The 18,919-nt window shown below is 40.6% G+C and overlaps 1 protein-coding gene across 2 annotated transcripts in view; it reads right to left on the bottom strand.

The window, feature by feature from the left end:
- Positions 1-18,919, bottom strand: part of tmod1 (tropomodulin 1) — a 78,601-nt gene that overhangs the window by 7,079 nt on the left and 52,603 nt on the right. For both annotated transcript variants that reach the window (XM_080188654.1, XM_080188656.1), the window contains exons 5-9: positions 10,231-10,320; positions 9,503-9,633; positions 6,606-6,713; positions 2,269-2,412; positions 1,886-2,030 (exon numbers count right to left, since the gene is read on the bottom strand). In XM_080188654.1, coding sequence (XP_080044780.1) covers positions 1,886-2,030; positions 2,269-2,412; positions 6,606-6,713; positions 9,503-9,633; positions 10,231-10,320 — 618 coding nt within the window. The remainder of the gene's footprint in view (positions 1-1,885; positions 2,031-2,268; positions 2,413-6,605; positions 6,714-9,502; positions 9,634-10,230; positions 10,321-18,919) is intronic.

The following is an 18,919-nucleotide window of genomic DNA, read 5'->3' on the forward strand; positions in this document are numbered from 1 at the left end:
CCCTCCTGAATATCCCTGTTTCAATTTCAATCTTTCTGCCTTTAAATGCATTCCCAAATCTAACTATTTAAGTGTACCTTTGCCTCTTCCAATTGTCCCACTTAAGTTTGGTGTTCATTTCCCTCTTCTGTGATCTGTTTCCAAGTTTAAGGTAGGAGATAAACATGTGTTGTTACTGTTTGAAAAGATTCCCCATGCCACACGCTTGGATTTTTTCCCCCCACAGTACAGGCCCTTCGGCCCTCGATGTTGTGCTGAGCTATGTCCTAACCCAAGATCAAGCTATCCCACTCCTTATCATTCTGGTGTGTTCCATGTGCCTATCCAATAACTGCTTGAAAGTGTCCGACTCCACTATCACAGCAAGCAGCGCAATCCACACCCCAATCATTGAGTAAAGAATCTACCTCGGACACGCCTCCTATATCTCCCACCATGAACCTTATAGTTATGCCCCCGAGTAACAGCTACATCCACCCGAGGAAATAGTCTCTGAACGTCCACTCTATCTATCCCCCTTATCACCTTATAAACCTCTAAGTCGCCTCTCATCCTCCACCACTCTAAAGAGAAAAGCCCTAGCTCCCTCAACCTTTCAAACCAGGCAGCACCCTGGTAAATCTTCTCTGCACTCTCTCCAATGCTTCCACATTGTTCTTATAGTGAAGTGACCAGAACTGCACACAATATTCCAAATGTGGTCTTACCAAGGTCCTGTATGGTTGCAGCATAACCCCACGACTCAAACTCAAACTCCCTGTTAATAAATGCTAACACACTATAAGCCTTTTTCACGGCTCTATCCACTTGAGTGGCAATCTTCAGAGATCTGTGGATATGAACCCCGAGATCTCTGTTCCTCCACATTCCTCAGAACCCTGCCACCAACCCTGTAATCCGCATTCAAGTTTGTCCTACCAAAATGAATCAGCTCACACTTATCAGTGTTAAACTCCATCTGCCGCTTTTTGGCCCCGCTCTGCATCCTGTCAATGTCTCTTTGCAGCCTATAAGAGCCCTCCACCTCATCCACTACTCCACCAATCTTGGTGTCATCAGCAAATTTACTAACCCATCCTTCAGCCCCCTCTTCCAGGTCATTGATAAAAATCATAAATAGCAGAGGACCCAGCGCTCATCCTTGTGGTACACTGCTGGTAACTGGCCTCCAGTCTGAAAAATTTCCCTCCACCACCACCACCATCTGGCTTCTGTCTGAGAGGACAGGCTGAAGACTTTCAGTCACTTACACAAGGTTCTGACAGAGTCATATAATAAATGCCATCTGATTTTCTCTCTTTTTATGGGAAATGTCCATTCTCTGCTCAGTAATTCTTGCAACAGTTAGGATTTGGAATTCACCAGGAGAGGAACTAGGGATGGAAATCTACATTCCAACAGCTTTGAAAGGTTTATTTCACTAAGAGAATGATTGATTTCAGTTACAAGGATGACCATTACAAGTTCGACTTGAACAAAAATGGGAGCAATTCTACTAACAACCACCCTGAGGCATTTTTCAGTGGCTTAAATAACTGTATATATGAGATAACTATAACAATGTGTTAATCAGGTTCGATTGATAATTTGCATCAAGAGAAACTGAATCACTAAAGTAACAGGTTCATTTGAAATTTTCATGCAGTGAAATAGGAAATAAATTGTTAGCCTATAACAGTTTTAACAACATTTTGTGAAGGAAGTATTGCACCAATACTGACTCCAATTTACAAATGGTAAGTAGTATTATAAGATTCTTTGATACTTTACAATACGTTGTCTAATCCAGATTTTAAAATCTGTGAAATTTATCACAAAACTTAAACACAACATTTTCTGAATTTCTGAGTCAACATTATTGCTGCGACAAAGGCAGTCCCCTTACCAAGGTCATTGTTGCTCATCACTGCATTTGATGCCCGAAGCCTTGGGCCTTGCTGGGTAAAATGATAGCCAAACTTCAGTAGGGTTGGATTATTTTCTAACATATTTGCAATTTCCATTTCCACTTTATTGCCCAGTTGCTGACACTGTTAATAAAGGAAAAAATGCATCATATATGAGAACAGCTTGCATTTGTATAGTGCCTTTCATTTAGGAAACCTTCATGGGAGCATAATGGACAAGTCACAAAGCCATTTCCTCATAACAGGATGTCTACAGGTTGGGAGTGGTCCATGAAAGGATCTCCACCTCTGGCAGATTTGAGTGCTTGTCATATCAACATGATTTGGAAGCAATTATATAACATTAAAATATTTATCTTACCTGATTGTCAATTTTAAGTTCAACCAGTGAGTTATTGTACTGGAGAGCTTTCACTAGAGCCAGGATTCCATTGCCAGTGATAAAATTGGACTCCACATTCAAACTCTTCAACGTTTTGTTAACTTTCAGCATTTCTGCAAAAGCCTTGAAAGGGAGCAAAGCGCGCACAAAGAATAAAGGAGTCAGGAGGAATGAAACTGTTGAATAGCAACACAGAACAAAATCTCCCTTCAATATAGGTTGTTCACTTCTCTGACCAGAGCTGTTATAACAAATCTCTCGATTTTTTTTTTAAATTGGTGTTTATCCAATTTTAACTCTTGAGCTCATTGTTTACATCATATGTGACACTAAAGTGAACTATTGCAGAAGTCTAATTGTGCAGAATAGCATTGTTGCTGAATGTTAATATTAATAATTCCAGTAATATTGAAGTTGGAGAGACATTCCCAGCAATATTCTGGCTGGAAAAGAACTCCCAAGTTTCGACAAGTTTAGATTAAGGAACGCCAACACAGGTCTGTTAAAAATTGCGCTTAAGCAACTTGATCGGGTCTTTTTAAATCAGTAAAGAGATAGTTGATGTTTGATGTGATCTATACAGCCATACCTTCCAAAAGGTGTTTTATAAAGTATCCAAAACAGGCTTGTCAGAAAAGTTGAAGCCTATGAAATAAACGGGACAAGAGCAGCATGCATGTGAAGTTGGCTGAGTGACTGGAAACAAAATAGTGATGAATTGGTGTTTTTGGACTGAATGAAGGAATTTGGTGAGTTTCTCAAAGATTGGCACTGGGAAAACTGCTTTTTTGATTCACATTACTGACTTGGACCTGGCTGTGTGGCGCACAATTCAAAAACTTGCGGGAGATACAATGCTTAGAAATTTTGAGAGTGATGGACTTCAAGAGAACATAGATAAGTTAATGGATGTGTGGCAAATTTAATGCAGACAAGTGGAAAGTCATACATTTTGTTAGCAAGGAAAGGTAAAATAAAAGATACAGTTTTAAAGGGTGTGGAAAGAGAATATGTGCACAAATTGTTGAAGATGGCATGTTCAGTTGAGAAATTATTTATAAAGATACATGAGATCCTGTGCTTTATAAATAGAGGCACAGAGCAAAACATAGTGATGATGAACTTTTACAAAGTATCAGTTAAGCCTCAACTGGAGCAGTTTTTTTCAATTATGTGTACCAAACTTTAGGAAGGATGTGAAGATTTTAGAGAAGGTGGAAAAAGAGATTTATGGGAATGGTATCAAGGATGAACTCAATTATATGGTTAGGTTGGAAAAACTCAGGTTGTTCTCCTTGGAGAAGAGAATTCAGAGAGATGGTGTGATAGAGCTTTCAAAATCATGAGGGTGCAATCATTGTAGATAAAGAGAAATTAATAAAATTGGTTGAAGGATTGAATACCAAAGGACACAGATTTAAGGCAAAATAATCAAATATGACATGCAGTGTGCGCGCTTGAGATCTGGAATGAACTGCCATGTGTGTCTCACGAGGCTGATTAAATCTTGGATTTCAAAAGAGGGAGGGGTCAGGGAGTGATATTTACCTGGGGCAATTATCAAATAGAATATGGGTCAAATAAGAGCAGAAAATAGAAAATCTTCACAGTCGTGGCATCACTCAAAGTGAATGGAAGGATTTTACTTGTAACTTCATTCTTCCCTCGAAGAGAGGAATATATGTGTGCTATTATTGTAAGTGTGGTGCATATTCATAGTGAAGTTAGGAGGGAGGAGATGGAGAGATCAGAAATATATCTAGATTTGAAACAGATTTTTCAAATTAACTAATCTCCCTTGAATCATTCAGAAAAGCAGTTCAGATGTTTTGTGGAGACACAAAATGTAAACCAAGCTCTTAAATATCAAACTTGTAACTATTACTATTTTCTGTAATGTTTTAGAAGGGGAGCCAAGGACAAGCACAATCTTTAAGTGAAACCATGTTAGAGAACCAAGGGCTATTGCAACAGCTCTGACATTATTTAGTGCTCATTCTAAGGTCACACATTTCTGTCCTCATTTTTGTACACTTCAATTTGATGTACATTTAATTTTGATGGTATTAATAGCTAAATAACAAAACTTACAGTAATTTGGGAAGTTGAATAGTTGAAACATAAGAGTTTCCTTGTGGGTGCAGGAGGTTGAATTGGGCAAAATTGAGATGGTGCAGTGCCATCATTGGCAGGTAGATATCAATACAATGCTTGTAGTTTACATAACCAGTTTGCATCATATAAAGGTAAAATAGTGTGGAGTTGGAAACCTGAAACATTAACAGAAAATGCTGGGAATACTCAGCAGCTCAGGCAGAATCTTTAGAGAAGGAAACAGAGCTAAAGCTTTAGCTAAGTGCTCTGAAGATTTTGAAGAAAGATCTCCAACCTGGAACAGTAACTCTGTTCCTCTCTCCACAGGTGCTGTTTGATCCAGCAAGTGCAGCCAGCATTTTCTGTTCATATTTCAGATTCCATCACAAGTGTGGACACAAATTTATAATGGATAACAAGTGAACACAGACAAAGATATTACAGATATATAATGGATATAGTTGGTGATGTGCTTTACATGTTGAGGTTGTGTGAGTGTTTTCAATTGAGATATTTGAACTGAACAGCAAGCAATATTGAAGCACAAATTTCAGTGTTACATAAAGCTTTATAGTACAGAAACAGACTATTGGTCTATATTTTTCATATTCTGCACTAATCTCCTCCAACTTTACTTCAACTCACACCATCAGTATTTCTTTCTATTGCTTCTTCCCTATCTTGCTTCTTCTTAAAAGCACCTATGCTATTCACTTCAACTATCCCATATGGTGGCACATTCCACAGTGAAAACCTCTTCACTGACAACAAAGAATAACACAGGAAACAGGCGTTCGGCCCTGCAAGCCCGCGCCGCCCATTTTAACACTGAGTGCCTCATTCTAATCCTCCTTCTACCTACGACTTTTGTCTACATCTCATGGACTCCACAATAAAGGGGTGCAAATTTAGAGAATTATATGTGCGCCAGATTAAGGGGAATTAAGGGGCAGATTATGTCTGCCCTATCAAACCCTTCATTATTTAAATGATCGCAGAGCCCCAGTCTTTCTTGATATGTAAAGCCCCTCAAGTTTTGGTATCATTCTTGTAAATCATTTTTGCATCTTCTCTGGTACCTCTATAGCCTTTAGTAATTCAAAGACCAAAACTGAGCACAATCCTCTTAGGGATGGCCTAAGGCCCAATATCAGTTTAACATAACCTCTCTGCTTTTGAGTTCTAATGCTCATGAAATCAACCCAGTGCTTTGTTTGGATTTTTTAATGAGTCTGCATTGTTAATCAGCGTTGTTTTAATAGTTCTGAATTGCGTCCGGAGATCCCCTGCACAATTTAGACACTTAGGGGGTGATTCCCCCAAATTGGCAGGAAAGCTGTTCTAGATCGCAACAGTTCTGACAGTTCACACCTAGGACCCACCCACAATAGGCCCCACCCCCTTGGCACTGTCCAATGCTCAATGGAGTGCCAAGGTGCATGGGCACTTTGCTCTTTGGGCAGTGCCGGGGGCACAGGCTGCCACTGCTAGGGGGCCCATGCCCAGGAGGCACCATCCCCTGCCGGACCCCGACTGCTTCCCTCATTCCGGCAGGGTCTCCCGCTAGCTCTCCAAACATGGGGAGTTAGTCTGAACCCTACTGGAATGAATTACTCCTGGCGGAGTGGGAGATTCAACTGGGACCTGAAAGGTGCTGATAATGAACAAATCTACATATTTAAAATAGATTAATAAAAGATTTAAATTACTTACCCCACCTTAATGCCAGTTTCCAGCATGGTCTGGCCAGCAGCTGTTCACCAGCTCTGGGAATGCGTATGCATTCCTGGTGCACGTGCAAATCCCTGTTCAGGCCACAGACGCTCGTCTCCCAGCCGAACCCGCCAGAAAAGTAGCGGATGTGGATGGGAGAATCATGGCCTTAATTTCCAAGGAGGAGGTGGCCACCTTATTCCTTCTACTAAGCTGTATCACTTCACATTTACCTATAAAATTCATTTTCTAATTCCATGCCTAATCTGGAAAGTTTTTTAATGTAATTCAGTGCTTAACTGTCACAGTCTTCATCAGTATTAACTATAATACCAATCCCCTACCCCTCCTTGCAATTTCACATCATATTACCAGCTAATTTGCCTGAGAAAAAATTACACTCTGGTATATTCTAGACACAAAAATGTACATTTTCAATAAACATAATTAGTCTTCCAGTATTTTAATACTAATTACCACACTACACCAATTCAACATTCAATACTTACAATAGCAACAGGATCATTACTTCGGGTTCCTACTATACTGAACTTCTTCACATATGTATTATCCTTCAACGCTTCAGCATATGCTTTTAGAGTGGCAAGGGGAATGTTCTACAAACATTTACAAAAAACAATTTTAGTTAAAATATAGGCTTCAATTCTAATCATTTTTCATATAGTTTAAATCTTATGCGTCCCATTGTTTAAGAAATGTTTGCCTCCCATTTCCCTGTATTAAACTAAACTAAAACATCCAGGTCCCTGGTGATGCAGTTGCTAATCCATTCAAATGCAAAAATTAGGATTAAAGGCACTTTGGTGATCTTGATCTATATTCTGTTTTTATGTTTTTACTTTCCATTTTTCATTTTCCTTTGGAATTTGAATTGACCTTGGCCCTCAAAAGAATACTTGGCTATAAAAGTAGCATAACATACAACATCAGATAAATAATGTTTCATTGATGCTGTGAGGTCAGGCACTGAAAACAGTGGCAGCCCTGTGTTTTCTTGTTTCCTTTCCCACTCCTAATTCCTGGAACATGCCTTCCAATCTTGCCAAACCTTCCTGCAACTCTATGCTTCAACTCCTTCAGTCAGGTTTCCACACCTGTCTCAGCACTGAATTGACCCTAATCAAAATCATAATTACTTCCTGTAATTGTGATAAACATCCATCTTTATCATTCTTGACCTATCAACTCTGCACAATGCTTGAAAATTGCCTTAAATGTATTCTCAAAATGGAGTTGCAGCCAGACTGAACTAGCTCTGTAAAATAAGATCAATGCAAAGTGATAACATATTAGTGTTAAGCCGTGTGCATCAGCCATGGCTCAGTTGATGACAATCTTGACTCCAGGGTGCAGAAATCTAGGCTGACGTTTCAGTGCATTACTGATGTACTGCACTGTCAGAGGTGCCATCTTTCAGACAAGAGGTTAAATCTCATCTGCCTGCTTGGGTGGATATAAAAGACCCCACAGCACTATTTCAAAGAAGAGTTAGCCATGGTGTATGGGCCAATGTTAGCCCTCAATAAACATCTCACTAAAACAAACTGATTATTTGGTCATGATCACCTTGCTGTTTAGACACAAACTGGCTGCTGCACTTCTGACATCAGTACAGCAACTACACTTCAAAAGTGCTTCATTATCTACAGAACACTGAGATGTTCAGTAAACTGCTATACAAATGCAAGTCTTTTTAAACAGATCCTGTACAACTGTTTGAAGCTCCAAATTGGAATCGGTCAGTAACTCAACCAGAAATATCTAACTTAAGTATGAAAGTAACAAAACTGAAAGGAAAAGGAACCGTTTAATTAAAGGATATATGCAGCTACAGGCAAATCCAACTCAGGAGGAGCATTAAAAAAGTTATCTTTATTGTCTAATGAAAAGGTCAAAATGATATAGATTTGACCAGTACTGGTGCAAGTCAAGAATACAAGACTTAACATTAATTGGAGGCATTCTGTTCTGTCCTCCATTGTGCCTCTCACCTCACTAGCACACTGACTCGCTGCTCCAGTGAAGACTGCCACCCCTCTAATTGGCCTTCCCTTCTTCTTATCGCATTCTCTGTTTCTAACTGAATGGTGAACATGGAAGCAGCCTGCTAATTGTCCCCTTACAGACAATCGACTTGGAAGGTGCCTTGCTCTGGTGGCCGAACCCTTAACTGCTCTCAACAACAGAAAATATTCTATATCCAGAAAATATATCCCAATATGTCCTTCCATCTTCAAACAAATCATTAAAGTCCACAACCACAATCCATTTTTATGAACTCATCACATTCAGTTTGTATACACAGCAAAACTTGAATAGACTAATAGTGGAGTCTTGGAATCAAAGTGATAAGTTAAAATGTCATGAGGTACAGAAAATAATCCAAAAGATTAATGGAATGCTGGACTACATATAGAATCATAGAATCCCTACAGTACAGAAAGAGGACATTCGGCCCATCAAGTCTGCACTGACCACAATTCCACCCTACCCCCATATCCCTACATATCTTGAGAAATAGAGTACAAGGAGGATAGAAATCACACTACAATTATAAAATGCCTTTAGATCACTGCTGGAGTATTGAGCAGTACCCCATAGGAAGGGTATATTGGCCTTTGAACTGTGTGGATTTGCCACAAGGATACTTGGACTCCATGGATTAACCAGGTTGCATTTCCTGGGACTTAGAAGGTTACAAGGTGATTTGACTGACAATTTCAAGGTATTAGGGGAAAGATAGGATAGAAGCTGTTTCTACTGGTTGGAAAATCTAAGACTAGGGAAACATGGGCTAAAATTAAAGTCACAGTGTTTAAGAGTGAAATTAAGAAATATGTCACACACAAAAGATGGTGGAAGTTTGGCATTCTGTTTCGCGATGGGATTGTTGCTACATCTATTGTTAGTTTTCAATCTAAAATTAATAGATCTTTGTTAGCCTAATGTATTAAGTGATACGAGTCAAAAATAAAATGGAGTTAGGTCACAGATCAGCTCTGGACTCACTGACTGGCAGAATAAATTCAAGGAACTAAATGATCTTTTCCAGTTCCTATGTTAACGTGCTCTTTCATTTAGTAAATGTACATTTGTGAAGATGAAACAAAAATAAATAAAACTAAAAACAAAATAGCTAATTGAACCTCTTTATAATAACATATTTAACTGGTTAAATATGTTATAAAGACATTACCCTGACATTGGCATTACCCTGGTTCTCCCCCTGACAATTTCTCAATACTCTCTACGTACTTTTTACTTCAAGCATTCAAAATGCCTCACATGGGTCAGTGATGTTTTTAATGTCTACTTGACCCTCCTTATTCTCTGTTTATCAGTTATGTTGAAGAAAAATTAGTGAAGAACAAATGTCTGCATTCACCTTTATATTATTGAGGTTAATCTCCTCAAGCTCAGGGTCATTTTCCACAACTTGCTTTAGGGTTTCCTCCACATCTGTCGAGTTTGGTTGCTCATCTGGAACCGGCTTGTACTGAGTGGGTTGAATGACACCTAATCAAGAGAGACAAGCTGAGTGTTGCCAAGCAGGCACTGAAAAATAATCATTTTCCAACATAAAACTGCTCAATGGCAATGCTCTACAAAAGTTCAATAATTAAAACAAAATGATCCATCACTTCAGAACAATTCTACATAATACCATCTAGGAATGATGTTGTAATGAGGAAACATGGATAGGAATGGTCATTTCCCCTTCCAACATCATTCTGTAACCAGATCCAGGAACATCAGTAAGAATGGCACCAGCTTACTAGTAGCCAATCTTCTCTTCAGAGTGTGCGCAGCTCAACTCTGACATCTGCTTGGATGAGGAGTTACTCCTTCTGCTAATCCCATTAAGGGATATAGCTGGCTGGATGGTAATGACTAATGCATTTTAAATAGACAGAATGATATTTAGTGTTGACTGACTATCTATAATAGCACTAGATATAATTCATGTATCTAAATACATTAAGTAAACCATTACATTTTGAACTAGAATTGTATTGAAAGTACACAAAGCCACATTTTCAACCAAGCTGGGATCTGATGCCGAATAATTCAGCCTTTAAAATGTTGTTCTACACAACTTCATATTTTACTCACTGTTAAGGCCTTCCTTGTTAACTATGGTGCTGCTGGCAAGGGCTTCATAATATTGCTGGTTGCTCATCAGTGTGTGCATGCCAAGGATGGCTAAAAGGTACAAAATACGACACACAAAGTTAATGAAACTGGGTAAAGTGATTGAACTTCAGGTATTTGGGCTTTGCTACAGATAAAGCAGAGGAAAAATGAAATCACAGCACAGAATTACCAGAGTGCTGAAATTCTTATTCAAATTAACTCTCACATGACAATTCAGTCTGCACATCACCATACATTCAAGCTGTCAACTGCATTTTTATTTAACTATTAGTTCTCAGGATATAGGTGTTGCAGACTAGGCCAGCATTCATTAATTGTCCCTAATTGTCCTTATGAAGGTGGTGGTAACACTCTTTTCCATCACTGTAATTTGTTTGATGAAGGCACTGCTGTTAAATTAGGAAATTGAAGGATTTTCACCCAGTGATAAGAAGGGACAAGTTATCCAAGCCAAGCCAAGATGGTGAGAGACTTGGAAAGAAGTTAGGTGACACTTTTAATATTTACCTGCTTTCATTGTTCTTCTACAACAAACTTGCATTCATATACCACCTTTAACATAGTAAAACATCCCAAGGTACTTCAAAGAAGTTGACACTAAGCCATGTAAAGAAATATTGGAACCAGAAAGTAAAAGCTTGGTCAAATTTATGTAAGGTGTGTTTTATAGCAAGAGGGAGTGTTGACAGGCTGAAAGGTTTACGGAGCAAAATCCAGAGCTTAGAAACTAGGCAACTGAAGGCTTAACAGCCAATAACGGTGTAGTTAAAATAAGAGATACAGAAGAGCTCAAAATTGGAAGGGGGAAGGGATCTGAAAATCATAAGACTTCTTCTAGTAGTTACAGAAATAGAGAATGGCCAAGCCCATGAAAGGATTTAAAAACAAGAATGATCACTTTTAAATCATTATTGCTGAATCAAGAGGAAATACAGGGCAGCAAACAAGGGTGGTGGATTAATGGGACTGGACGCGAGTTAGGATACAGGCAGAGTTTCAGAGGAGCTCAAGTTCATGGAAGCAAACGATGAGACCCAGCCAGGAAAGTGATGGTTTAGTCAAGTCTGAAAGAAACAAAGACTTGAATGAGGGCTTCATCATCAAATGAGGTAAGGAAACGGGGGGGGATGGGCAGTGTAGACGAGGTGGAGGAACATGATGCGCTCAAAAAGTCAAAGACTAAAATGGGTGAAGAGAGATAGCTTACCACAGTGACACTGCATGTCATTTGTGACTCTGATAAGAGCTGTTTCAGTATTGCAGCTGGCCTACAATCCTGATCTGAGGGAGTATAAAAATGGAATTGAGAAAGATGGATTCAAAATTGGGATGTGCTAATACATTCAAGGACTTCAGTGGGAAAAGAAGTTGAAAATAGACAGTAAGTTGCAAAGAAAAGGGGTAAATAGTGAACAAAGGAGGTGGGGTGATGATGACAGATTTGATGATGGAGGGAGGTGCTTGGCCAGTTGGTGCAGTGAATCCTGTCAATGTAAACACTAGCCACAGCTTACTGACGGTGGAGCGATCTGATGCATAACTGCATGAAATCATATAACTTGTGATTTCTTCTATTAGGACATTAAAGTATGTAGAATATTGTGCTAATCTGCAGAAATAATAACAAAGATAAAAAGATGAATGAAGGATTGAAGATGTTTTTTTCAATGTTGTAAACTTCACTCCTTTATCAATGCAGCCACCTTGCTAAGATGCACAGTTTAAAAACAGAAGAATACTGTATTAGCACCACACTATGTCACTTCCACATTTCCAGTTGGTGCTATCCAAGTGTTAGGATCTCAACAGTGATCATTAACTTTCAAAAAGAAGTTTGAATTCCCAGTTATTTGTTTAAACAATCAAAAGTACCGTACAAGAGTTAAACAAAGCAAATGCAATCACTTAACACGCTAGCCCAGATCTCCCTAGCAGCAGCAATGACAATTGAGCAAACTTCCACAGCGTTCAAAGAAATCATCCTCAGTTGATGACCCGGGGGCTGGAAGATTTGCCCCTATGTTTCATAAACACTGTTTACTTAAAACCCAAAATCTCAACTGCAAACTCCTTATTTCACTTTATTTTGACCCCAGAGCTCTGCTTTATTTTACAGGATCATGAGGATTCCTTCACTTCTCCAGGGACCAGATCAATGTGTGTCACAGTTCTCAGGAATTCACTTTGATTCTCCTCAATGTTCACACTATTTTCTGAGGTGAGATTTCTTGGCTAGAACCTTTCAACTCTCCTTTAAGCACCTCATGATTGTGAGCTCTCCAACTCAAGCATGGGCTTCATTACATTCTTGCTTCAGAAAAAAACAGTTGATTCCTGAAAGTCTTCTGCTAATGGTTCAAGCTTCCAAGCACCAACTGCCAGAAGCTTTCTCTCTGTCTGTTTCTGAGCTGTTGCAGTTCCAGACACAGACTAACCCTTTCTATGAGAAATCAGAGATAAACCCAAAACTAAGTTTTAAAAAATAGCTTTCTTCATTCCATCCCTGCAACATGGCATACGTGGGATGTCCTAGGTAGAGATATGAATTATAAATGTAATTACCTCCAACTTACCTTTGTTTTCGGAAACCATAAGAACAATTAAAAGCCTTATTGAAACATCCTACCTCCACCAAGAAGCCCAGATAGGTAGCCCATTGTTTAACATTTTCTCACTTTCAACTCTGATCTTACTAAATAAGCATAGATCACCCTTTGCTTTACAATTACTCTGGGTTTGTTTACCAGTTTCTCATTTATCTTGCATTTAAGAATTCCAATTCTCAACCTAAAAGTTATACTCCTAAAACATATGAATCATGATGTTAGATTTTGTAACATAAGTTTCCATGAGGGTTCAGAGTTTTATCTTATTACATAATTAACCCTGTCAGCAATCTGAAACATTAACTTCTGTCTCTCTCGACAGATTCTGCCAGACCTGAGTATTTCCAACATCCACAGTTTTTTGCTATTGCTTGGATGACACTGATTTTGCTTTAAATTGGTGCAAACCGTGCAAAAGATGGCAGAATTTTGTTCAGTGGAATTTGAATTTCCAAGATCTTTTACTCTAGTTTAAAAAAACATAGGCTGGAATTTTACTGTCCTGCCTGCCACAGGAATCAGAGCAGGCGACGGGTGGACTACAGACCATTGACCTCGGGTGGGATTTTATGGTTTCAGAACAAGCAAGGCCATAAAATCCCACCCATTGTGTTAGAGGCAGGTCTCAATAGCAGCATTTTCATCTCTGAATCAGTAGGTATTGGATTCGAATGCTACACCAGCCAGTTCTTTCTGTAAATGGAGATCAGAGGTGTGATGTTTGCTACTGGCGTCAGAAGCTCAAGTTAGGAAATTTACTGACATAGTTAACCCGCCTTGGTATAAAAGGCAAAAATCACACACTATCTTTACCTTCATGGGGGTTTAATCAAGTCAGGCCTGTTGTGTCACGAGGCAGTTTGGAGGCAGACATGGAAGCAGAAGAGTATTGAGATTTTGGCTCAGTTTTATAAAAGCATGTTAGGCCCTCTACACTCAGCACCCAGCAACATGCCACATCACATCCCCATAGCCACTCATCCAGTATCTATTATGGTAAGACTTCAGGAGCCATGTGGAGATGAAAAAAAATCTTAGCAATGTAACAGACCTCTCATTCATACACACTTGATATTGAAAATTCCCTCATTTGTGAAATCCAAATATTTTAAATCCCTTCAAGTGGTCAGTCTGTTACAAAACAAATTTCTATTCAGTAGTCACTTCAAAAATGGTTCATCCTTTAATAGCCTCTTAAATTGTCAATAAAAATGTGAACTTAGTCTCCCTGCTGAGATAAGAGCTTTGGAACTTTTGAAACACAACCAAACATTCACTGTGGGCTCAGCCATAATCGTAAGAAGTCTCACAACACCAGATTAAAGTCCAACAGGATAATATGGCAGCACAAGCTTTCAACTGCCACATTAACCTGTTGGACTTTAACCTGGTGTTGTGAAACTTCTTACTTTGCTTACCCCAGTCCAATGCCAGCACCTCCACATTTCAGCTATAATAACAGCCTTTGGGAAATGTCACCAATGAAGTCTACTGAAGGATAGGGTACACTGTATAGGAAGGATGGGGTACACTTAAATGGGAAGGGTACAAATATCTTAGTTGCGAGTTTAGCTGGAGTGTTTCAGCAGGGTTTAAACTAATGTGGAGGGGGGGTGGGGATGAAACCAATAGCTCAGTAGGCACTGAGGTTGGGGACAAGTTGATTGCCAGGGTAAGGTTAGATGAGAAGAGGATCATTCTGGAGAAGGAGGACCCGAGTGGGCCTGGAGGTCTGGAGTGCGTCTGCTTCAATGCGAGGAGCATAACGGGTAAGACAGATGAACTTAAGGCCTTAATGCTTACACGGAATTTGGATGTGGTTGCAGTGACAGAGACTTGGTTAAAAGAAGGACAGGACTGGCAGCTGAATATTCCAGGGTATACGTGTTTTAGACGTGCCAGAGGAGGTTCGAAAAGAGGGAGGGAGTAGCGCTATTAGTTAGGGAGCATATTACAGCGGTGCAGAGGGTGGACAATTTAGAGGAGTCATGCAATGAGTCGCTGTGGGTGGAGCTCAGGAACAGGAAGGGTGCAATCACTATGCTGGGGGTATACTATAGGCCGCCCAATAGCCGGCGGGAAGTGGAAGAACGTCCATGTAAGGAAATTCTGGATAGGTGCAGAAAAAATAGGGTTGTTGTAGTGGGAGACTTTAATTTTCCTGGTGTGGATTGGAAGGTGCTTAGGGCTGGGTGTCTGGACGGGGAGGAATTTGTAAAATGCATACTGGAAGGTTCTTTGGAGCAGTATGTAATTAGCCCAACTAGAGAGGGGGCTATACTGGACCTAGTTCTGGGAAATGAGCCTGGTCAAGTGGTCAAGGTTTCAGTAGGGGAACATGTGGCAAATAGTGACCACAATTCTGTCTACTTCAGGACACGAATGGAAAAGGATGAGTGTTGTCCAAAGGGTAGGGTCCTAAATTGGGGGAAGGCTAGCTATAGCCGGATTAGGCAGGAATCGGAGGCCATTGATTGGGAGAGGATGTTCGAGGGTAAGTCCACGTCTGGTATGTGGGAGTTTTTTTTTTAAAAAGGGACATCTGATAAGGCTGCAGAACAGACATGTGCCTGTAAAGAGGAAGGATAGGAAAGGCAGGATTAGAGAGCCGTGGATAACTAGGGATATTGAGGACTTGATCAGAAAGAAAAGAGGGGCGTATATTAGGTCCAAGCAACTGAGAATGAAAAAAGCTCTGGAAGAATACAGAGAAAGTAGGAGAGAACTCAAACGGGGACTTAGAAGAGCGAAAAGAGGTCATGAAATGGTCTTGGCAGACAAGATTAAGGAGAATCCAAAGGCATTTTATTCATATGTTAGGAACAAAAGAGTTGTTAGAGAAAAAAAATCGGACCTCTCAGGGACAAAGGAGGGGAATTATGTTTAGAGCCCAAGGGAATGGGGGGAGATCCTGAATGAACACTTTGTGTCAGTATTCACAAAGAAGAGGGACTTGTTGTCTGGAAGTGTCTTAGAGGGAGTTGTTTGACCCGTTGGAGAAAATCTCCATTACAAGGGAGGAAGTGTTAGGTTTTTTAGGGAACATTAAAACTAACAAATCCCCGGGGCCTGATGGCATTTATCCTAGACTGCTCAGGGAGACAAGAGATGAAATTGCTGGGCCTCTGAAAGAAATCTTTGTCTCTTCTTTGGACACAGGCGAGGTCCCAGAGGATTGGAGGATAGCGAAAGGGGTACCGTTGTTTAAAAAGGGTAGCAGGGATAACCCGGGTAATTACAGGCCAATGAGCTTGACGTCAGTGGTAGGTAAGTTGTTGGAGAGGATTCTTAGAGATAGGATGTATGCGTATTTAGAACGTAACAATCTCATAAGTGACAGGCAACATGGTTTTGTAAAAGGGAGGTCATGCCTTACAAACCTGGTGGAATTTTTTGAGGAGGTGACAAAAACGCTTGACAGTGGAAGAGCCGTGGATGTCGTCTATATGGATTTCAGTAAGGCATTTGACAAAGTCCCTTTTGGCAGATTGGTGAAAAAGGTTAAGGCTCATGGGATACAAGGACAGGTGGCTAGATGGGTTGAGAACTAACTTGACAACAGGAGACAGAGCGTAGCAGTGGAAGGGTCTTTTTCTAGCTGGAGGTCTGTGATGAGTGGTGTTCCGCAGGGCTCCATACTGGGACCTCTGCTATTTGTGATATACATAAATGATTTGGAAGAGGGAGTAACTGGTGTGATCAGCAAGTTTGCGGATGACACGAAGATGGCTGGTCTTGCTGATAGTGATGAACAGTGTCAGACATTACAGCATGATATAGGTAGGCTGGTAAATTGGGCAGTGAAATGGCAGATGGAATTTAATCCAGATAAATGCGAGGTGATGCATTTTGGAAGAAATAATGTAGGGGGAAGTTATACAATAAATGGTAGGACCATTAAGAGTACAGAAATACAGAGGGACCTAGGTGTGCAAGTTCACAAGTCCTTGAAGTGGCAGCACAGGTGGAGAAGGTGGTGAAGGTGGTAAAGAAGGCGGTGAAGGTGGTGAAGAAGGCATATGGTATGCTTCCCTTGAAAGGAAGGGGTATAGAGTATAAAAGCTGGTGTCTAATGTTGCGGTTGTACAGAACGTTGGTTAGACCACATTTAGAGTACTGCGTCCAGTTCTGGTCGCCGCACTACTGGAAGGACGTGGAGACCTTGGAGAGAGTGCAGAGGAGGTTTACCAGGATGCTGCATGGTATGGAAGGTCTTAGCTAGGAGGAGAGATTGGGCAAATTGGGGTTGCTCTCCTTGGAAAGATGGAGAATGGAGGGGAGACCTAATAGAGGTGTATAAGATTATGAAGGGTATAAATAGAGTGAACAGTGGAAAGCTTTTTCCCAGGTTGGATGCAAAAATCACGAGGGGCAACGGGCTCAAGGTGAGAGGGTGAGGTATAACTCAGATGTTAGAGGGTTTTTTTTTTTACACAGAGGGTTGTGGGGGCCTGGAATGCACTGCCAAGTAGGGTGGTGGAGGCAGACACGCTAGGGTTGTTTAAGACTTAGCTGGATAGGCACATGAGCAGACCAGAGATGGAGGGATACAGGACAATGTTCTAGTTGAAGATCAAGAGCCTCAGGACATTCCTGGGAATTAATGGATTCCTATCGGCCGTCTAACAAATTTTAAGGCTCACCTGTCTCTTACGTTGGAGCTATTGGGGATCTTCCGTTAATATCTGTATAGTCTGTTGTATGTTTATTGATGTCTCCTTTTTACATCCACAGGCCAACAAGGGGCATACACGCAATGGGTCGTGCAAGGCCTGCTCTTGGATGTTGCTTCAAGAGTTGCCTAGTGCTTCACGTCCGTTAGTGTACACTTAAACTGGACCAAATGACAGGCAACACGTCAGCTCAGTGACTATCACTGTTTGCTGTGCAGTTACAAGGACCCGGGTCGGATCTCCGGCCTGTATCAATGTCTGTGGGAGTTTGCAGATTCTCCCCGTGCTTGTGTGGGTTTTCTCCAGGTGCTCCGGTTTCCTCCCACACCCCAAAAACGTGCTTTAAGGCTGATTGGTGTCAATAAATTGTCCCTAAATCGGATCTCCCTTAATCTGGCACACATACAGTTCCCTAAATTTGCACCCCTTTATTGTGGAGTCCACTAGATGTAGACAGTCAAGGTAGAAGAAGAACTTGAATAAGGCACTCACTGAGTGCTAAAATGGGTGGCATGGGCTTGTAGGGCCGAAGGGCCTGTTTCCCATGCTGTGCTGTTCTTTGTTCTTTGAAGTTAAACCAAAGGGCCTGCTAATCAACACATAACAATCTTCATGTCTTTGTTTTTTCTCTAACTGACAGCTGCAGTTGAGTTTGTTTTGTTTTGAAATAGCTGGAGATTGAAATCACTTCAGATCATAACACTTGAAACAGACCCTATCTGCCCTTCAAGAGCTCTTTCATCTTCTCTATTGAAATTTGACACCCACACTGTGGGTTACAGTCCTTGAAGCAATGGAAATGGGCTCCTGTTTGAACTCAGCAACAATTTCAAATTACCCTGCTGAGTTCGGGTTTGCAACCAGTGAAATTCATCCCCATCCTTTTTCCCCAACTGGTAAAAATGCCAGATATAGGGGCATGACTTCAGCATCGTAGTCCCATCTGCCAGTTTTAAAAGCCTCCAGATTTGGCCCAACGCCATGAAAGTTTAGCCCTAAAGCTCTGAATCTAGCAGAATATTCATGTCAAGTGAATGTGGGGTGGCTCCCTTCACTGTGTATGGGGCTAACCTATACTAGCTGGTATGAAGATTATTTCAGACATACAAGGAGCATTTATGTCACAACTTGTTAGACTGCTAATGGGTCTCCTGACCTTTGTGCTACTTCACAATATTCTCTAGAGTGTGAGAATATGAAAACCACGTAATGCTAGTTAAAACTTTTTAGAACCACCTTCAAAGCCAAAGTAAAGGCACCATCTCCTTATTAATAAGTGGTGACAGGTCAGATGGTCACAGATATGAATTAGCCTGTACCAGTTCAACCAATTTCATATTGGCAGAAATGATGGGACATTGAGAACAG

Source organism: Carcharhinus amblyrhynchos, chromosome 5 (genome assembly GCF_965287045.1).
Source record: "Carcharhinus amblyrhynchos chromosome 5, sCarAmb.v2.hapA, whole genome shotgun sequence".
Classification (NCBI taxonomy): domain Eukaryota; kingdom Metazoa; phylum Chordata; class Chondrichthyes; order Carcharhiniformes; family Carcharhinidae; genus Carcharhinus; species Carcharhinus amblyrhynchos.